Source organism: Saccoglossus kowalevskii, chromosome 12, assembly GCF_978046115.1.
Source record: "Saccoglossus kowalevskii chromosome 12, keSacKowa6.1, whole genome shotgun sequence".
Classification (NCBI taxonomy): domain Eukaryota; kingdom Metazoa; phylum Hemichordata; class Enteropneusta; family Harrimaniidae; genus Saccoglossus; species Saccoglossus kowalevskii.
The window spans coordinates 20,866,437-20,888,357 of record NC_140652.1 but is presented as its reverse complement, the minus strand read 5'-3'; the positions used below and the strand labels follow the sequence as shown (position 1 = coordinate 20,888,357).

General features: G+C 36.0%; 1 protein-coding gene across 1 annotated transcript; it reads left to right on the top strand.

The window, feature by feature from the left end:
- The first annotated feature begins 3,382 nt into the window (after window positions 1-3,382).
- LOC102803814 (NXPE family member 3-like) lies at window positions 3,383-13,187 on the top strand. The gene is made up of 5 exons (XM_006819627.1): window positions 3,383-3,541; window positions 8,153-8,215; window positions 10,297-11,009; window positions 11,855-11,901; window positions 12,355-13,187. The coding sequence occupies exons 1-5, from the start codon at window positions 3,383-3,385 to the stop codon at window positions 13,185-13,187; spliced, it is 1,815 nt and encodes a 604-aa protein (XP_006819690.1).
- The last annotated feature ends 8,734 nt before the right edge of the window (window positions 13,188-21,921 follow it).

Here is a 21,921-nt window from a genome sequence, read left to right as displayed (position 1 = left end):
TTTTCTATTAATGGTTTATTCAAGTGGGCAAAATATAATGTACAGAAAGATTGCCCGTAGAGTATCGCTACACTGAAAAGTAAGCAACCGACAGCCTGTATAAAAAGGGGGCTGTGATTGGCTGCTACTTACGCGAGATTTGAACGGGACTTACATAGGCATCGGATCAGATGTAGGTAGGGCGGAATTAAAAAAAAGGGCATTAATAACAAAAGTAATACAAAAAAAAAAAAAAAAAAAATAAGTTTATAGCCAAAATAATTAAAGCCCGTACACTACATCAGATTTTAATCAGATTGCTTTTTCACTAGTGTACCAGCTAATATATTGCCAATGGGAGCTAAATAAGACATTTCAGACAAACACGGATGGATATAGCCATTTATAACTAGTAGCTAGATCTAACAGCAATTAGATATATTGTGATAGGTATTTCTGATGTATCGAAACCTTTCACTTAGGTAACCGGGATTCGATTGTTCTCCACGTTAGACTCACAAAAAACACACGCACAAGCTCGATTCGTGTCACATTCGATTCTATCTGTCTCTCCTTTCTACCCGAGACAGCTTCAAATCACTTTTATTACTTGTCAACCATTAGTCAATTACAATACAGTATAAGAGACTTTGAGGCGTTGCCTCCAAACAAACAGCCAATCACATGAAAGTTTTACACATCATAATACAATTGATTAATCGTCACTATATTAGGAAAACCACTATCATAGTGTCAACGTCAGTTTATATTTATGGGTACTAATAGTCTTGCAATAACATTCCACTGTTGACATCAATTACGTCATTATTTCTGGACTACGACCAAGACATCGCATAAGCTTGAAATCACAAACTCATGAGAATGTGTCGTCTGGTCTCGACCAGTTCCGTCATCTGGCCTCACCATTTGACCTTTATTAGTAGATGTCATGGCAACCACTATTAAGCCGACTGGCCTCATCATTTAACCTTTATCACTAGATTCCATGGCAACCACTATTAGGCCGAAATATAAATCATGATAATATAGCCATTTATAACTATCAGCTAGATCTAACAGCAGTTAGATATATATCCATTTATAAGTACGTCCATGGTACCAGCTAGATCCAAGTCCAGTGTATAATTAGAAAATGAGTCATCCCCGGACAGACCAAAATTATTTTTTCAAGATATATCCAGATATATAGCAATTTATAGCTATCAGTCGGATTTCATCTAAAATCAGTTAGATATATATCCATTTATAACTAGCAGCTAGATCTAAGTCCAGTGTATAGTTAGAAAACTAGTCTTCCCCGGACAGACCACTTCACAAAATGTCAATATTCGCTAAACACAGTTTACAGAGGGCGCACATTCAATCGTGTAAACCATGATATAGAGCTATTTCAGCTTTGCATGAATTGTAAAGTTTAACTGGATATGACATCGGCGAGGGCGCAATAACAGAAGTAATGTCATTTTTTGTCACTACGAATGCGTATGTAATACATTATTATACGTCGCTATAAAGGAATATTTATGTAATGTCTACTTACAGTCGCTAGACAAGCACTCCGCCACAATCGTATTAGTTCAAACGACACCATTATAAATACATGCACACAACAAAAAATATATAGTTGACGATAAATTAGTAAATTATAAACGGATTAGTTAGAAATATATTTCTATAGTCTTTAGACCTGGCCACCTAAGCAGGTTTATATGAAAAGTGAATGATTTCTATCATGTCAAACCAGCAGTGCAGCAGTTCAAGGTGCGTGATTTCCGCTTAATAAGTTGAACGTAAACCAACGACAAACTCAGAGTTGCCCGTCAATTTACGCTGAAAATTGAAAATATACAACGGGCAACGTAGTATATCAGTTCTTTAAGTTCAGCGTAAAACGACAGCAAATTTGGTAATTTTCGCTGTTTACAATGGACGTATCAAACGCACAACTTCTAAATTTACGTCGTTCCAGTTTCGACGGTTACGCGAGGGAAATTCGAACGTTTATTTACCGAAATGTAAGCAACTGTGTTACTGGAAAACACGTTGCTAGTTCGGCAAGCGGTTACGACCGTGACGGAAATTCGAATTTACATGTAGTACACGTGACTGATTTAAATTAATTTTTCTACTTTCTGAAAGAGTTCAACATAAATATACAATTTAGCAATTCAGAAGATAATCACGTAATTGTAGAATAAAACTACTTCCTGTTTAGAAAAAAACCAAAATGGCGGCCTAACCATGTAACCAATCATGACCAATTTCTCAAACTTGAATTTGCATCATATATAGAGGATAAAATACCCTATGTGAGAGTATTTTGTTTAGCAGTTCTGAAGAAGAAGATTTAAAAGTTTTTTTACCGTTTTTAGGAGAAAAAAAAACATCGCGGGAAAAGTCACGTGACCGCTAAAGTTTTCATTGCTTGCATTTATTACACATAAGTTGTGCTATATATCATAAAAGATCTAGACGCCTAGACCCCCATAAAGTGGCCAAATAGCCACTTCGGTTTTATTTCAACCCAATATGGCTGCCGAACCAATTGACCAATCAAATTTCTGAAAGTCTTATGCACCAGTTCACAATACAGACTATAAGTTTGAAGAATATCACACTATTCTGTTCAGCTATTTTCTCAATGAACTTGACGAAAAAAGTTGACGAACAAAGCGGAAGATAACAATAGGAGCTGGCCCCCTAAAAAAAAGGAGAAAGAACTAATCAGACTATTTAGTTCAGCGGTTTTCTGAATAAACTTGACGAAAGAAAAAAAGATGTAGAAGAAAAAAAACAGACAATAAGAATAGAGACCTCAGTGCGGCGGAGCGGAGTAGTAGTAGTAGTGACGACGACAATGAAGAGCCATTTTTTACTCGGTGGCGTGTACAAATTACAATCATTTTAAGGTGTGGTGACAAGCTGGTACAGTCAAGCCTCTCATTCATATTTAAATTATTATTGGTTTGGCCACAAAAGAAAAATGCACTTTGAGGTATTCATTTACTGACCAAAACTGAACGAAGTGTGCAATCAAAGTGACATCGAAATCGCAGTGAAGCAGGACTAAAAGTACACCGAGAGTAAATCAGCTGTTTTTTCTTATTTCTATGACAATGAAACCACGTGCCATACCAAAGGTAAGTTCACAAACACTTTAATTATATGATGACGTAACGGTTGTTTCTGTTTCTAAGCATAGATGTTGTCACCTATTCGGCACAATATGAATGTATTCAAATAATTTTATGTTTATAAATCATGTTTCTTTTCAAAGTGCATTTTTATAATAAAAAGTGTTTATGAAATTGTTTTTTTTATACTTTTTCGATGGATTGAATTTACAAATGATTAGTTATTTTGTTATACCATCACTCGAATTATGCCACGCTGGCATCCAAGATGGCGACCCTTTGCCGGGTTAGCCTGGAAACTTAAATGCGAGTCTGTGGATGGTGTAAGCATTGAGGCTTACGTTCAAGCAATCGCTGAGATTATTGGTGGGCAGAACGTTGTTGCAGCGTTACGATCTAATGAACAGGTCATTGTTTTTGTTGAATTTGTTGACTCGCCGGTTGAGCTTGTTTGTGAGTCGGGTATTGGCTCCAGTTTTTATTTTATTTTATTTTATTTGTGTTTTATTTATGTTATATTCATGTTGAGCCTCTGGTTAAGCCGTCAACTAAAGTTGTTTTGTCGGGAGTTCCTCCCTTTATTTCAAATAGTGTACTAGAAAAAGAATTGGCTCGTTATGGGCGTATTGTAAGCACTATTCACATCATACCACTCGATTGTAAGAAACCCGAACTACGACACGTGAAGTCTTTTAGAAGACAAGTTTAAATGTTGTGTGGACAAGACAGACTTGATGGCGTGTTTATTACTCACGGGGAGCGTTAATACAGAATTTATTTGTCAACTGAGAACGTTACAGGTGCCACAAAAAAGGGCACATTCAACGGAATTGCAAAGACGTTCTTCCTGGCATCGCCACTTTGAAAAATACAACACAACTTATAATAAATGATATATCTTCCAACGCCACTGGGGGAACTCGCAGGAACAAATAATAATAAACCGATTAAATCTAAAAACGCTGACGAAAATATAAACGAAATTATAAACACGAACAAAAACGATGTCAGGCCAGCGACACAATAGGCTATTTTCCGCTTTGGTCGAGATCTCGCGAGATGGCTAAATTTGCCTGGCAACCGGTTGCTAGTCATGTGATAGAGGTCAAGCTTTGAATCAAAATAGCGCTAAATCGTGCGTGTGTCTAGTGTCGTGCGTTAAATTTCCGAGTGATTTATTGCATCTGATTCAGGTTTTCGACCATAGCTGACTTCGACAGAATGACCGTGCTCAAAGACTTCCTGCGTAAATTCGGCGTGTCATCGTCCAACTATAAAAAGTATATTTTTCTTGCAATCGCTAAAGTCGTGCACGATTTTAGCTGGAGCTCGAGGAAGACCTTGATTTGTTTACGCCGTGATCCCAAAAAATGACGTCGCTTCAAGACTGCAATTTCATCGATCTTTTGAAATTACTGGGCTACTCTATATTGATTTCAGGAATGTCCCAGAATTCGGTTTGTCCGATATTTTAATGTGCTATCACTGCGACTATGACCGGAAAAAGCTCAGGGCCTACATACCGTGCGACGGGCATGTTCGAATGCAGCCTCACTGATAAACCACTCAGTCTCAAAATACTAGGCACTTACATTGGAAATAGCTTTGACAGAAATGCACACTGGATAAAGTTGAAACAAAACATGAATGGTGGGAAAATATGCACCAAACATGTCACATAGAGCGCGCCCAATGATCTTATTACTCGCCCACAGAAGCTATTTTAAAGTTATTTTGGCGTGCACGTCATTGGGTCCGAAAACATATTGTCTACTTACCAGTAACCGAAGGTAGTCATGGTCTTGCAGACTCACCCACGCGTATTTCAGTTTTCAGGCTGCAGTACAAAGATACCTGTATTCAAATATCAGACATCCTTGCTTTACATTCATCGAATACTTTCTACAACAAATACAGAACCTGTAATATCATTTTTTTTATGACTATCCCTCCTAAAAATAACCTTGAAATTCCAATGTTCTACCGTGACCTACTAAAAGTTTGGTGTTCATTGCTAACTTTTAGAAAAGACAGACCCACCACTTATTAAAGCGTGTGCCGTGAACCACTTTTTGAAATCCATCTGCTTATCGGAAATTGTTAAGGCAAAATGTAATATCACACATAAAAAAATCATATCATATGTTCATTCGTAAATATATATAATATAATTAAATCATACAAAAATTGGAAACATAAATTAAATGGTTCTTTTTCAGTATTGATTTAGCGGGTTTGCTCTAGCATAGCTAATGTGAACGCTAATTTAACTTCTTTGTAATATACCGCTCTTATTTTGTCAGCTATTGTTCCGCACCCCTAAAGCTTTCATATGATAGGTGCTCTACTGGAATATCGCGACGCATACATACCCACATATATATTGTTTATATGATGGATTCTCAACGTCTGTAGAATTTTGAGTTATTCAGCGGACGACACACTCACTTGTAGAAGAATCTATTTTGTTCATTTGCATATTTTAGCAGTCAAAATAGTATTATTCAGTATGTTTATTACTTTACTATGAATAATTAAGGAAGTAATGTAGTTTGAGTGACTATATCTCCAATTATGTTTGCAGATGTTACAAACCTGTTTTATAGTAACAGATTTAAACTATGCACTAACACAAAATCAACCTTGAATTAATTGATATAGCAAACTGGTTATCTGCAAATAAACTATCTATCAATGTTAAAAAGACAAACTTTATATTGTTTTCAAATAAAAATAAAAAAAAAACACAGGTCAGTGGATTTACCTATTTATATAAATGGAGCTAAAATAAAGCAAGTGAAAGACGCCAAATTTCTAGGGACAATAATTGATGAAAACATTAATTTGACTCATCATATTAAAAAAGTTACTATCTCTGTTGCCAAAGGTGTTGGTATAATGAATTTATGTTAACAATATTTTGCCACAATCTTGTCTTCAAAAAAATTACAATCCTGTCATTTTGCCCAATTTATATTATTGTAACATTGTCTGGGGGAAAACACATGTGTCAAAATTACAATAATTGTATCTTTTACAAAAAAAAAGCATTACGCATGATTACACAATCACACCATAAATAAAGTAGTCTACCCCTATTTTAGGTGATTAAATACTCTGACTATCTTTGACATAAATAAAATACAAACAGCACAGTTTATGTACCAGTACTGCAAAAATCTTCTCCCAGCTTCTTTCACAAATTTCTTTCATACTAATCAAACAATTCACAATCACAACACTCGCCAAAAAAATCAAATTCATTCCTTCTATCATAAATCTCAAAAATGTGACTTTAATATCAAAAGACATGGTATGAAACTTTGGAATAAAATGCCTACTGTGTTAAGAAACTTAAACAAATTACAACTGTTTAAATATAAATATAAGAAATCCCTCACTGCTAGGAATTGATATAAAATATAATGTTTAAAATAATTAATATTCACTTATTTCATATTGTTAATTTTACTTGTATGTTTTTTTGTGTATTTGCTCTCTTTATTTGTATTTTTAAGTGCTATATTTTGTATATGGAACAAAACATATGTTACTATTGTTTAATTTGTTTCAGTATACTTTTATTATTATATTATTGCCATAAATTGAGGTGTTAACGATACAAGCTTTTAGCTTCTAGTTAATTTCGTTCACATGCCACAACATTTTTCTGTAGTATTGTATTTTTTTCTATTTTATTGTGAGAAATAAATGATTGATTGATTTGGTATACTCATGACCCTCAATTATATTTCAACTGCTGGATTGGGAACAATTGAAAAATACATTTTTTTCGCATGTGTTTGGTGTTGGGACTCGGCATTCGCAGATTAGTTTCATAAGTACGTACGTGAATCGTTACCAGGCGGTAAATATATATGCTGGCGTTATTTCTTTGTTGTCAAAATTTCGGCGAAATATGTGTTACGTGGGCAGAATACACTGTGTGGCATTTTACAATTCCAATTAGCCAATGCAGTCACGGAACAATGGCGAAAGAAAAATAGGTATTGTTGAAAGGGATGTCATGCTAGTATTTGAATAGCAGACTAAAATATTCATTACAAATGTGGCTAGTACCAATGTGATTAAATTGGCTTTAGTTGAGCCACTGTTGTCTGTTGTCACATTGCATGCAACATTGCAGAAATCAACACATGAGTGAGGGGGTGTTTTCAGTAACAAACTTGACATCATAGAAACAAATCATTATTTTTTGTAATTTGTTTCAATGCCAAAAAAAACTCTAGCATATGTAATAGGTAAATAATTTCGAACTTTGGAAATCAACGACAAGCGTAAGCAACCTCATCCTTCTTGGACCATTCACGCTGACAGAGGACCTCTCGCGGATCGATCGTACTGGAATCAGTGTGAACCAAAACTGAAACTTTTGTCAATCATTAAATTATGGTGTCAATCAGATGTCCACTCAAACTCACACGTCGAGCTCTCTGATGAATGATGTTTGCAGTCAGGTTGTCATGGTGATCAAGACAATAAAACTGCGTCATGCGTTGTGAGATCATCCAACTACCATGCGATTCTGCGTGATCTCTTCATATCTCACAGGAGGGCCCATCTGAATTGACACTATGTTTTTTTTTGCTTCACTATCCCGTTCAATCCCAAACACACCACTGGCTGCTTGGATACATAGCTGAACTTACGCGATACTAGTAAATATTATTTATTCAAGAGTTTACATTGCGTCAGTGTACTATCTACACGGTAAAATGCTCGTCACAAGATAGCGGATTCTCGTAATATGATTGGCTCGTTTCCATTGTATCAGACCCCGGAGAGAGATGTTGCATCCGAATCATTGTTTATTCGGCTATTGATTTGCAAACCTAACAATTTATGCATGAGAGACGTTAGTTAGATCAATAACTGTCGGTTGAAACAAGGCGTAAGTACACAGGTTGTTACGTCTTGTCAACATTGCATGTACACAAACACTAATATTCGGTGTTAAATCACCTGTTATTTCATATCATTATTTTTCTTTTTTTTAGATGATGGTGCTTTTCATGACCATTATTGAATTTGTTGGGATAGTTACGTTGGTAATAATACATGTAAGTCCATTTTATTTATTAATATTTGTCACTCATACAACTACTATTAGGTCAAAGTTCACACAGCTAAGTGTACGTCATTATTCCCTACAATCAACCATATGCATGATCTCATCGACACTGCCCGGTATTGTAGCGCCGCGTTCTTATTGGTCGATCAGTTTTGCGTGCAGCTCTGTCATAAGATAATAACTGGTCAGCTCATGTGTTCAAAGCACGAACGCGTTCTTCCACGTTAATAAATCCTTGTTATTTCCATCGAAAAACACCTATCAGCGTGTTTTTGCATGTCGTTTACTTGTGAAATAGAAAACAGAAAATACAAGTGCCCATAACGTATTTACCAAATTGTCGATTTTCAACGCTGTTGTTGTCGCCTTAGACGAAGCGGAGCTATTCATATATGCGATTGCCCGTCGCCATCAAAACAAAGTTTTGGCCTCTTCTCGAAAACCAACAGCCGAAATGCTGTGATATGCTATATTTGGGTAACTTTGATAAACGTCTAGCAGATTTTTCTTTTTGCTACAATATTCTTAATTCTTTATTTTTAGAGCATATTGTTGGAACAATTTTAGTTTAGTTGCTATTTGATTATCAGCCAGAACAGACTACTTTTTTGTGACTTACTTAACTTGGTTAACACAATGTCATTGTATTACAGCGCGGCTATTTCGACCGTCAGGTCGGTTGTTTCTATTTCTCTGGGTAGAATAATCATTTCGGCGTAATATACAAGAAATACACGACCCGACACTGCTGATTATCGCATCCCAATAAAATAAATTCGCTCGACAGCGTTTGGCTTGGTATTGCAAGTGATAACGTCAGCTTTAGAAGATGTGCAATTTTTAAATGGATATCAGGACTATATCATGCGTTGTACTGGAATATACGACTACGGCGTAGGTAAAGATCAGAATTAACAGAATGAAAGTATTGAACACTAAAAACCACGTATGCTATTTATAATTCTGTTCAAATTACTTTAAACAAAAATATGTTGGAGAGGCGATTTTAAATATTTGTTTGGTTAAAATATTTTACGACGCACAAATGTTGAAGATTAAATCACTTCGTCAACAGTCGGAGCATTGTACTCGCTCTGTACTTGGCAGGTGTAATACTTTTTGGTGACGCTGAAATATTATTTTGGTACTAAATATCACGTTATAAAATAGACAAGTAGGATTTATATATCGTTACATCCAATTCACAGAAGATTTGATAAGGCACGTTTGCTGGAGTCGCGTTTTAAGCCCGCCATATTTTGCCCGGACTGAGCATGCTCCTCAGACCCATCTCAAAAAAATATCTCTGACGCTAACGCTGTAATATTCAATAAGAAGTGTACAGCTTCGCATAGTTTGCAAGCGCCATTCAATCGTCGGTCATTTGTCTTCAATAGTATTATGGTAGTATAAAATATAAGAATGAATAATACGATTAATAAAATAATTACAATTTTTGAAGTAGTTTCAGATCAGTACATCTCAAATATTGTAAAAATATTATTACTATCGATAATGCTGATAAACATATATTTTTGTCTCGTGCATTAATGTATAATGTTTTATTAGGGGTTATACCTCATTACGAGGTATCTGCAAATTGCGTGACAAAAAATTCCGCATGTCGCAAAATTACCGAAACTTCAGGATTTTGATAAACTAGACACAAATGCTCTCCGTAGCGCCATTAGTTACAGCGTGCCGATATTTTGCGGTATTTTACGGGATTTTTTCATCCTACTAAATAGGGAAATGCGAATACCAAATATGAAATTATTACGCGTGTAAGCGTCCTCTAATAATAAAAACAAACATGGCTGCCACCAGAATTTAACCGGACTCCACACAAAGAAGTTCGCTGATTCTGTTCTAAACTTTTTGGATTTCGGCATTCTCGTAATGTATCCTTGGAAGACAAAATGTATAATAATAAGGTTATTACGAGGATACCTGTACGTCGGTCGATACTTCCGCTGCACTGTCTTCGTCTAACATTGAGATATTCTCGTAATAACCACATAATATACAATTTAACATAAATGTATTTTTGTCTGTAATTCCCATTTGCAGCATTTTTCTGGATTTAACGTGTCACCCATGGCACTGAAAGCACTTTCAGCAAACACAAATTTCCCACTATGGCGTTTCCCAGTAAACAATGTGAGCAACAGAATGGCTTTAAAACGTCCTTCATGGAATATTACCTTGGGTGAGCTAGGAAGTATGGGAATGACCAGCGCTAAAAACTCTTTATTTCGCATCAGAGGAAATATCTCAAATTTTCACTTTGCTGATCATATACACATCATGATAGATGCCAAAGATGATAACGGAAGGCAACGCGTTCTTGGTGGTGATATATGGAAACCAAAGATGTTCAATCCAAATCTCAAATCTAGTATAATTGGCAAGGTAGTTGATTATGACAACGGTACATACAGTATATACTTCTTCGCTGCATGGAGTGGGGAAGCGTTCATTGATATTCAGCTTGTTCATACTCGCGATGCTGCACTGTACATTGAGGACGTTTTCAGAAAAAAGGAAAAAATGACGTGGCAAGCTGTCTACAGCAGAGGTGGCTTAGAAGAGACGAGTATGTGTCACCTGCGTCGTGAGGGGACGTGGACCAACCAGTGTGAACACATGAGAAATCCACTTTTTGGTAGAACGCTTGTTTTGTGTGAGAAACCAGCGAGTCTGGCATGTGGGGACTTAAACTATTTTCATACATCAAAGGTATCATTGGACAATAGGCAGCACCTTGAAGACATGTTTCACAGGTATTTACATATGCCAGCAATATAATATACCGTCTAATGAGATAAAATTAATTGTGTACCCAAAGTGCAGTCGATAATTCATATTTAGATGACTTGTATTCCATGCTGTGCGTCTGTATCTAGTTTTCCAGTCCTAAAATATGTTTTTGTCTCGGTGTAAACTGGAAACAACCATAATTTTCACATTATGGCGTTTCAGAGGGTCTATTGTTCAAAATTTTTAAGGGGAGCATGCCCGAGTAGGGTCGCGGCTTTGGCGCAAGGTTGGTGAGCACATCTCGCCCCATGAAAAAAATCATGCGCGCCTCTGTGGATGCACACACATATTAGCCATATTAGTGGTGTGTTTGACAAAATAATATTCTAATTGTGGCATAAGTTCATACTTGGAAGTTGTAATAAACTAAACTATGATTAATTTCAGATACTTGCCCATTGACTTGTGTAGAGCTCAGGCTCTAACAGACAAACACTATTTGATTAGGATGTTCAAGATAAAATATTTTACGTTACACGTGTGAAACAGTATGTGCTCACCCATCTATACTTGTCAGGTGTTTTGTTTTTGTCAGGCATTTTTTTTACTGTTGTTGTTGTTTTATAATTATGATCAAATTAACCATCCAGGTATTTACTTTAAAAGCCGAAGCAAACGATTTAAGAAGTATTTATAGCAGTTCCACATTCAAGAATATTGACCACCTTCACTTATATTCCATTATAAGCCGCATGCGAAAATTTAAGTGCGAGACAAAAGGGACATTTGGCTTCACGTTTATCCTTTTTAACCTACTAGTATATGTTACTTTGTAAGCTGATTTCTAATTTCAACTATTAATCAACAGGTCCTATCAGAAGATTAACGGCAACCCAAGTAAATTGATCATACATAGTGAGTAGATTATAATACTGTACATGTCTTTATCGCTTTAATCACGTAAACAAGTGTGGTAAATTATTCTATAAAACATGGTGAACTGAGCCAACTGTGAAATACATATACAGTGAAAGCATTCTTCTACTTTTATCAAGTGGTGGTTTTATATAAGTATTGAATTGTACTCATCCAAGGTTTAAATCTTTTGCACACACAACTTAATTAATTAATCGCTAATCTGCGTGGTAATTTTGTAGTTTACTAATTCTATTGTTCAGAAACCGTGAGGGTTTAACGATATACATGTAAACAAAAACTGTAGTGCTACTTGTACGCTATCATTTATATGTAATGTCGAGGGAAGTAACACAATCATAACTGGTATCGTGTTTTTTTTTCGTGTATGTGAGTTTTTCTTTTGTTTTTTAATCATGCACATGCTAACAATGGTGTGCTCTTTATCAACAGACTCATCGTTCGGACTACAATCTTTATTTAGTGAAATTCCAATATGCAGTGACGGACTATATATAGATGAATTCAAGCCTACTGGTTTCTGGAACAACAACACCTGGCATTCGTTGGTTTGTCAAACTACTCGTTTTGACAGACAGTCTAGTAGAGTGTGTTTGAATGAATATAGTGAGTTATATTTTCTTGGTGACTCAACATCAAGGCAGTGGTTTATAGAGTTATATCAATTACTTGGTATTCCAAGCGATAATGTCACGTGGGATGAACATTATAAAAATACTCCGAAAAAAATCCGAAAATTCCTTTACAAGAAAACGCGCGGAAAAGCTGTCATCGACGGTATGACTCTATTCTTTTTATTCCACCCGTTGGCCTCAACTAAACAAAAACTATTACTGGACCGCTTTCCATTAGAATACGAGATTTTGGAAAATATTAAAACGTGTGACACTGTAATAGTACTTGGCACATGGGCTCATTACACACGTTGGACTGTGACATCATTTGATGAAAGACTGCGATATATTAAACAACACTTGTATGAATATAAAAAGAGATGTCCAAATTCAAAGATTATTATTCGTGGTTCGCATGCGCGGGAACATGATGGCTGGGAAAAGAACCTTGGCAATAGCGATTTGTTGTTGAGAGGCGTCAATGATATATTGAAGAATGTCTTTAAATCTGAGTTGTGGTTGACATTTATTGATGTTTGGGAACTTAACTATTCCTCCTTTGCGAAGCAGACTGTGCATATGTCCGAACACGTGGTAAAAGAAGAGATAAATCTTCTACTCTCAAATGTATGCCCCGAGAAGTATTATTAACATTGATTGAGTGTAATATTTTTTTTATGTCAATCGCTTTGAGATTGACAACAATGAAATTATAGTACAGCGAATCAGACTGTGCATATGCCTGAACACGTTGTGAGAGAAGAAATACGTCTTCTACTTTCAAATATATGTCCCCAAAAGTATCATTAACATCAATTTCATGTAATTCTGTACTATGTATGCACTCACGTAATATAACAACATATGTGTTTTTTTTGTATGGCATATTGTGTCTCGCCAAATTTAAATAGATTGTCAATGACTTGAACTTGGTAATTGAGTCAACAATCGTGGATACATTCAGGTTAGAGTAAGCAGTGGACGGACATGTATTATATGGAAATAAGAAAAACACAGGGATTGTGTCACTATGGGGTTGTCTCTGAAACTGGCGATAAATTCATCCACTACGTTGTCAATTATGATGACAAATTAACATCGTAGTTTCTACGTCATGTGTAAGATTGAAATACACCTTGATTCATTTCACTTGAAAACGAGAGAAAATTTCGGATTACATTTTGCCTATCAGGACTTTGTGAAAGCGCCAGAAAAAAAAAATAGTGTATTTGTAGAGCGTTTCTATACTAAATACACCTTAAAACGGAAGTTTTACACCGTAGTAGATACAGCCCGAAATTATTTTAGCCTGAATTTAATGTATTTTATTGTAATATAAATGAAAAAAAATAATGAAAAGTATATACTATAAATAACATTTTGCAAAACAGTAACCGGTCTGTTAAAGTGACAGTTATAACCACTTTAATGTAAGTGTCTGTGACTCTGGAATCTATTTAAGTTTGTAACTTGTATATCTACTCAAGACTAAGACAATGCCCGTCTTAAAACATAACACGTGTATTGTAAATCTTTTTTTTAATATTTTACCAGAATGAATTAACTGCTATGTATTAAAAAGTGAAAGTATAATTTTAAAGCTACAAGCTCCCACGAACCTGTATCTATATCTGTATAATCTACATATAAAGGGGTGTAGGTTTGAGTTTTAGTTGTTTCAGAAGAGATAAGGCTCTGAAAGCTTTGGCGACACACCTTTAATGTTCCAATGTTTCCCCTGGATAAATACACTTTTCTTATAGAATTCTTATAATTAGGTTCAACAAATCTTTGATAAAATTGTGTTCAGTTATTAAAAACAGTAAACAGACAGAATACAATTGTTTTCCTTCTGTTTCTACAATCATTGTCTAATGTTGAAATTGTGTTAGATGATTATATTCAATATATCACACCAATAAGAAAAAGTTTTCAACACATTAGTTTCTAAAGTACTTATTTGCATTACGCAAATTGTAACGCCATTATAATGCATTCCCAGCACATGAATACGCAAAATAATGGTTTTGTTCAATTAAATCTTTTTCGTTGCATGAAATGTTTGTGGATGTAATGTAAGTTACGCTATATATTCAATACTTGGTTTGGAATTAAAATATGTTTCCATGTCGTTAAGGAAAAGTATCAATATCATTGGTAGTATTCCCGGGGGGGGAACTTGCAAAAAATATTGACAGGGGTGTGTAGCTGGTTGTTTTACCCCTACCTCTTATCAGACAGAAATAAACTCAAAGTGCCTACGTTATACCCTTTTCAGACAAACTGTGGATATTTGACACCCCTTTCCAGACAGTAAGCATAAATGGTACCAAGGGAAAAGCAGGTGGGCTTGAAAGAAAACATGCAAAATGCAGTCATCAAGTTTCACACACATGTTTATTATCACAAACCGGGTTGCAAACAGAAAGGAAGTCCAGGGCAAGTGTATCAAAAAGTGACAGACCATATCCTGGTTTGATATACTCTGGGGATTGGGCCCATTGCATTGGTTTACTGTGTGCTATACTATGTGTTATCACTGTCATCACAGTACGTGTCATGTGAGTATTTGTTAACAGACAGAGTTATATTGCAGGCCCGTTTATCGGGAAATGAAACAGGCTTTCTAAATTCTTGACTACATGTTGATGTTGTGTACCATTTGGTCTTCGGTATTCAGAAAGGCGTATTCTTCAAATAAGCATACTTCAGTACTTGGTGAGCCAGTATATTGAGCTTTTCCTTTATAATCTTGTTTCTGTCTTACGCTGTTCAGCCTGTAAGAAATAAACATGATACACTGGTTACTCTGTTTAGTTGTGTCAATGTATTTCAGATAAGCCCCAGCCTCAATGTGCGTTACAAACAACCCATTGCTCTTGGAAATTGTGTAAGATTGTTCCCTGGGGATTATACATATTTCACTTAATTGTTCATGATCCCCTTATACAGGGACTGTATTTAGTTTTAAACTTTAATGGATTATAGCCTGTCTTACATCAAAGGATACACCACAACAAGTCTCAAGGTGAATAACAGCATAGAAACAAAAATATGGAAATTCAGGGGTTGTTTACCTTTTATGTGACAAGTTTGGATTCTCGTTGCACAGCTCAACTAGTGTAGTTTTGTATATGAACTCCTTTGCCATGGGCACTAGAACAGCTGGGTTAAACTGCTTACGTTTCTAAGCTTACTACACAAAAAACAATCTATGGTAAATGACGGTGTCGACCAATGGAATAAAAATACACATATTACATCTACTGAATATGATGTGAACACTATATTATTGAAGTAATACACAAGTTGCACACTAAAAATGAGTATCTGTCATTGGGTTTCCTACAAGTAAGTGTTGTTATTGGATCTACATGTACATCATCTAAGCATGCTATATCATCAAATACTGATCTCATATCCAGGCTACCATGAAGTATGAAATCTCTATCTACACCATCACATTCTAAATTGTCATTGCAGATTACACCTAGAAACATAAAGATAAAACTCCAAGATAACACTATGACCAAAATGCTGTTTGATTAAACTTGCCCTGGAAAATATGGCTATATTAATACAGTATGTTGAACAATACATCCCTAACATCGGGGTAAATGCATTACAGTTGAAAAAACCAACATATCCAACTGATAATCAAAAAAATCACAAGTTATATTTTTGAACACAATATTTCAGTACTAAGTAGAAAGGATTTGGTAATCAGTCCTGATAAATTGAGACATTTTGGCAACACCTATTTACGAGCCATGTATTACAATTGAAACCTTCCATATGCTACATCTATCAGTACTCGCAACTACTACTTGCACATTATATATAGACATTTTTCAGAAAGTTTGTGAAAACAAAATGAAATTCATGAAATAATTACTCACCAAAATCACCCGTCTTAAGTCGTTTATTAGATTCATGCTTGACAGGAGCACAATAACAATATGCGTATTTATACGAACCAGCTTCCAGCTGGAACTGATCGCAGTCACAATTGTTACACTTGCCACGCAAAATACCTCTGCCCTCAACCGCCATTGTTATTTTAATTGAGCTTCGAGAAATGGGGGAAATGGGGGAAGGGGGGGGGGGTCAGCTAATTGTATTTACCTAGATGGACTTTGACGATCGAAATGAAGTTACAGTAAGAAAATATCAGCTTCATTCTCTTCAAGCTTAAGATCTAGAGACAGTCTTTAAAAAATATGAACTCCTTTTCAGACAGAATTAATGAAAAAAGGATACTCCTTTTCAGATAGGCAGGTTAAAATAACATCCCCTATTCAGATAGAAATGGTGAATTTGGGACCATCTTTGACGGCATATATAGCACATCAATGTGATTACCCCCCGGGGGGGGGGTAGTATGACACTGAAGATTCATACTGCTAATTAATAGACTTGCTAATGGGTTAAATGCTGCATGTTTTAGTACAAATTTCGTACTTGGCACATATTGTCGCATACGACTTGTTTACCACTTCCGTGTCACTGAGAATGTTCTAGAACCGTACTGTATCTGGATGGAATATTCTAGATTTTTTTTTGAAACTGGTTGAATAGGTAATAGAACACTGTAGGAGGCAATAGAAGGTAATGGAACATTCTAGAAATTTGTAGTAAGTTCCAGACTCATTATGTATGCTGATGTAATGGTCTATTTATAGACTGTGGGGGTATATATAAGGGAGTTGTTCAGCACTGAGATCAGATCGGAGATCTCGTTGAATTGTGTTGGAGTTTAAGTATCTAGTTATTCGAGGTTTGGAGTTTTACCGCGTTATTGTACTTGATGATTGCAGAGTATAATGATACCAGTACCAGTTGAAACCTCATCTTTTGGCTCCATGTTCGTATGTTATTATCGCCGCCAGGGAAGTCTTTCTGTTACTGTTGCCATTTTGGTATTTGAACCATCACACCTGTACTATACCAATTACGGTAATATTACGTTGCGTGTGAACATATGTTCTTTGGGGCAATTGGAAAATTTTCATCCAAAGAGACACTCTGTTTCTATGCAAATAACGCCTAATTTGCATAGATACAGAGTGTCTCTTTGGATAAAAAGTTGTCAATTGCCCCAAGGAACATCTGCATACTAAATACAAAAATATAGCTTCAATCAGCATTAATTTGTAACAAAAAACACATGGTGATTACATACAATAATGTCCAAACAATCGATTTGTTTTCTATGTAATATTATTATACCTCATGACCATGACAACCAATCAGATTCGCGCATTACAGGTAGACCTGTTCCTGTGTCGCCCTGCTGACATATTCGTAGGTCTGGGTAGCTTCTTCCTGAACTTACCTGATTTACGCCAATAACTAACCAGGGAAACACGATACGCGGCAATATTCATGAGCTGATTAGTTTGCCAGGTTTGCGTTCACTTTTGGGAAAGAAAACTGGTATTTTGTAGCGTGATTTTTAGTCGCGCCTTCCGTGTGTTTCGCCAGCGCGCTCAGCTACGCGCTTTGAGACATTCGATCTGCAATTGCGCAGTTCGTCTGCCTAAAAAAAATTGGGAGTCGTGGACTTTGCCTTGTGACGGTACCGTTTTGTTTGACCTGGAAGATTGTCATGATTTAGTGCCAACAGCAGTGGAAATACAGTTTTAGAGACCGTCAGAACCCATTGTCGCTAAAACTGTATGTCCACCTCTTTTGGAGTGAACATTTGTATACTGTCACATTCGGTCTGCGATTGCGCAGTTTGTCTACCTGAAAAATCTAAGGAGTCGGAGATTTTGCCGTGTGACGGCACCGCTTTGTTTCATTTTGTGTGTTGTGACAATATATCGACATATTATGTACATTGTATTTGTTGAAAGAGAATGATGTTGACATAAACCTATACCCAAGCAGTGTGAAGCTCGTTTCAGTTTTATAATGAGAACTGGAACGCAGTTTCTGCGTACAGGGTGGCGCCGGCTGTGTTTATAACAAATAATCCTTCGTCAGGCTGAAGCTGCTGAAATTGGGTTTATCAAAATAACCATGAATATAAAAAGGCATCTATATTAAAACTCAATAGAATTCAATCACTGCTCTTTCACACTTTCAACTTATATAATGGTGTTCATATTTGCATTCAGCTCTACTAGTATGACCTAAAAGATTGTCATGATTCAAGTTGAGTGGCACGATTTCTGTTTTAAGATTTATTCGGTATAATAATAAATGTTCACCCCAACAGCGATAAACATGCAGTTTTAGAGACAATCAGTGCCAAACTGTATGTCACCTCTGATGGAGTGAACATTTATATAATATCAACACAGTCAAATAAATTCAGTGGTAAATGGCGTATGTATTTCCAAATGTACAACGTTTGATTATGTATGTAATTTAATTGTAATGTAATTAGCGAACAGCGAACACCTATATAATAAAATGCATTCACATTGTTACAAATCAATTGTTTGTTTCATTGACTAATGAGGATTTATTTGAGTTGTGAGTCTCTTTGACATATTCGTGTCATCCGTCTACACCGCCCCCTCTAATATTGTAGACAATAGTACCAACTGTTCTCAATCTATATTTCTCCAAAAAAGATTAATGCTTATTGTAGATTGTGATGAAAATTGTAAACGGTTCATAAATAAACTGAGAATTATTAATGCCCCACTATCAGTTGCCAAATGCAGACGTAATATATCATTTAATAACATATATCAATATTGACATAGCATGTGTTATTACAATATGAATGTTTCGCTGAAAACTGAGATTTTTGGTCTCAATTTAGGAGTTCATGTTATACTTGGAATCCTAGTTTAAATTTTGAAATATTATGATAATTTGTTACTTCACCACTATCCATTAGACAGTGACGTCATGTGTTTATATGCATAGTAGACTTTGAATTTTCTACTGAATTACTATAGCACTATTTTGCAGCTATATTGTTTGTATTGTTTTATCGTGAAGACTATACAGGTAGTACAATATCAATAAACATACTCTCTACCTAGAACCGCATAACTTAAAAATAAAGAACGCCCTATGCGATGGCGTGTAGACTCTTTCCGTGTGTACGTTGTGTGTCTGTGTACAATTTCGTTCTAAACCACCCGTGGTGGTGGTTTATTGTCTTTGAGCGCAAACTGTGCATACTATTGATTGTTCTGACGTGGTTTCACTGCTTGTATTTGTCCTTTCTCGAACACCATGGGCCACAGTAGAATGTGGCCGATTTGGGAAATAGATTCATATGTCGTATGAAAGTTTTGAGATTTAGCCAAAATGATAATGTGAAATGTTTGCAAATATTCTAAATCACCCATACAAGTGATGTATTCTTATAAGGGTACATATCAGGTCACAGTAAACATATCCACATGTCACTGAGGTTGCTAGTTATGTAATTGACATTTCCAACTCTCATTTCGAAAACGCCACGTTTACTGGAGAGAATATCGTCACGTTGAATAGAATAAAAATAAATCAAAAAATACTGCTTCACTTTATCATTTCATTCTTATTACGCTTAAGAGAATGAAACCGGTTACTCCAATACTCAAAAAACGTCGATTATTCAGCCTTGATTACGATCGGAATTTTTTGGAGCTGTTTCACATCAGCAATCATAATCGCCGTGAAATCCGACAACACAACAATGCCAGTTGCTATAGTCGATTAGCAGAGACGATATCGAAAAGGAAAGCAATGAAAAACTAAGGTGAAGAAAACTACACCAATATTACGCACTTATCGCGGTCACTAAAATGTACACGTTAGTAACAATACAGTAATGTTGAACCGATAAAGTCGTCGAGTTCAGACAGGCAAATGTTGATTTCCAGGTGGCTGATACCAATAGGTAAAACAATGCACTATAAAAGCTACCGTCCATATGTGTCTTATAAAATACTAATAAAATTAAATTGCCATAATAATTATAATAGTTATTACAATAATAACAGCCATAATGTTACAATAAATAATACTATGGAAAATAATGTGCTATAAAATAATTGTGCTGCGCCTGTCAAAAAAGAAATATAAAATTCTGCCACGTTACGAATAGTGTTTGGGTGTTTAACAAAAGTTTTGATTGATGGTTGATGGGAATACTGGCGGGGAATGTACTTATTGTGCAGTTGGCATTCAAGGAGAAACTAAAACGCGTCTTCTATTTTATGCGTATTACATGGGGAATATTTCTTTATGTCTTGGTAATTTGTCGTATCCACCACCCTCGATATTAAATGGCTAAAAGGGCAAAAAAGAGGAAAGCGCATGTCATTAACTTTACTTTTTACTGTTACAGTGCATTATGCGGATAGTTGGACTGTCGACAGTCCTCGGGTCTAATTTGTTAGTACATTAAATCGGCAAACGTTTACAAGAAATGCCGCAAGACTGTTAACGCCTGTGAACGCCCTCACGCGACTTTACGTGGATTTCCATCGGTACTGAGCTGTCAATTATTGTCAGTTCAGTTCCGGTGGGAAACCATGTAATGTCGCGTGAGGGCGTTTTCAAATGTTATCAGTCTCCAGGCATCCGCTGAAATGCCTGCGGTAGTTCTTGCAAACTGTCGACAGTCTAGCGGATAGTCAGGAGACAAACTTGGATATATAATAAGTACTCAGTACCGGTGGTAAACCACGTAATGTCGCGTGAGGGCGTTTACAAGCGTTAACAGTCTCCAGGCCTCCGCTGAAATGCCTGCGGTAGTTCGTGCAAACTGTCGACAGTCTAGCGGATAGTGGGGAGACAAACTTGGATATATAATAAGTTAAAATCACATTTTTTTCGATTACAAGAAGATGAAACGTACATTAGGAACTATCAGGAATAATACAAAATTTCAGCAGATGTATCAACCACATTCGAAAAAACTATCGACTCGCTCCTCAACACATGATAGAAAATGTGCGAGGACTGTACGATTCAAACAATGATATTTTTAATGAATGTAATGGGCTTTGAGTTCTAAATATGACCAGTAAATCAATGGAATAGAGTTAACACAATTACATGATGTATCGAGTATATGGTGGATTTACAGTGGTTGACATTTCGTAACAACGCTCAACGCGACAGAGTCTGTCAGTCACATGCATTGCGTTACTATTGTGAACTCCCTGGGCTGATGGGAACTGACTCTCATAACAGAGCACCGGAAGAACGCGGGTTGAATCTGTAACGACCGAGAGGCGTCAGTTAGTTTTGTACCGCTGGTGATTCCGCCAGTTACGGACTGTTTTTTCGCTATCCGCGCATTTTCACAAGCCAAAATACCTCTCAATAGACTCTATATATAGTGAATTCTAACACAATTACGTAGGCTGCCAGTGAATGCCACTTTGAGAATGAAATCAACATTGGATTCAAAGTGATAACACAG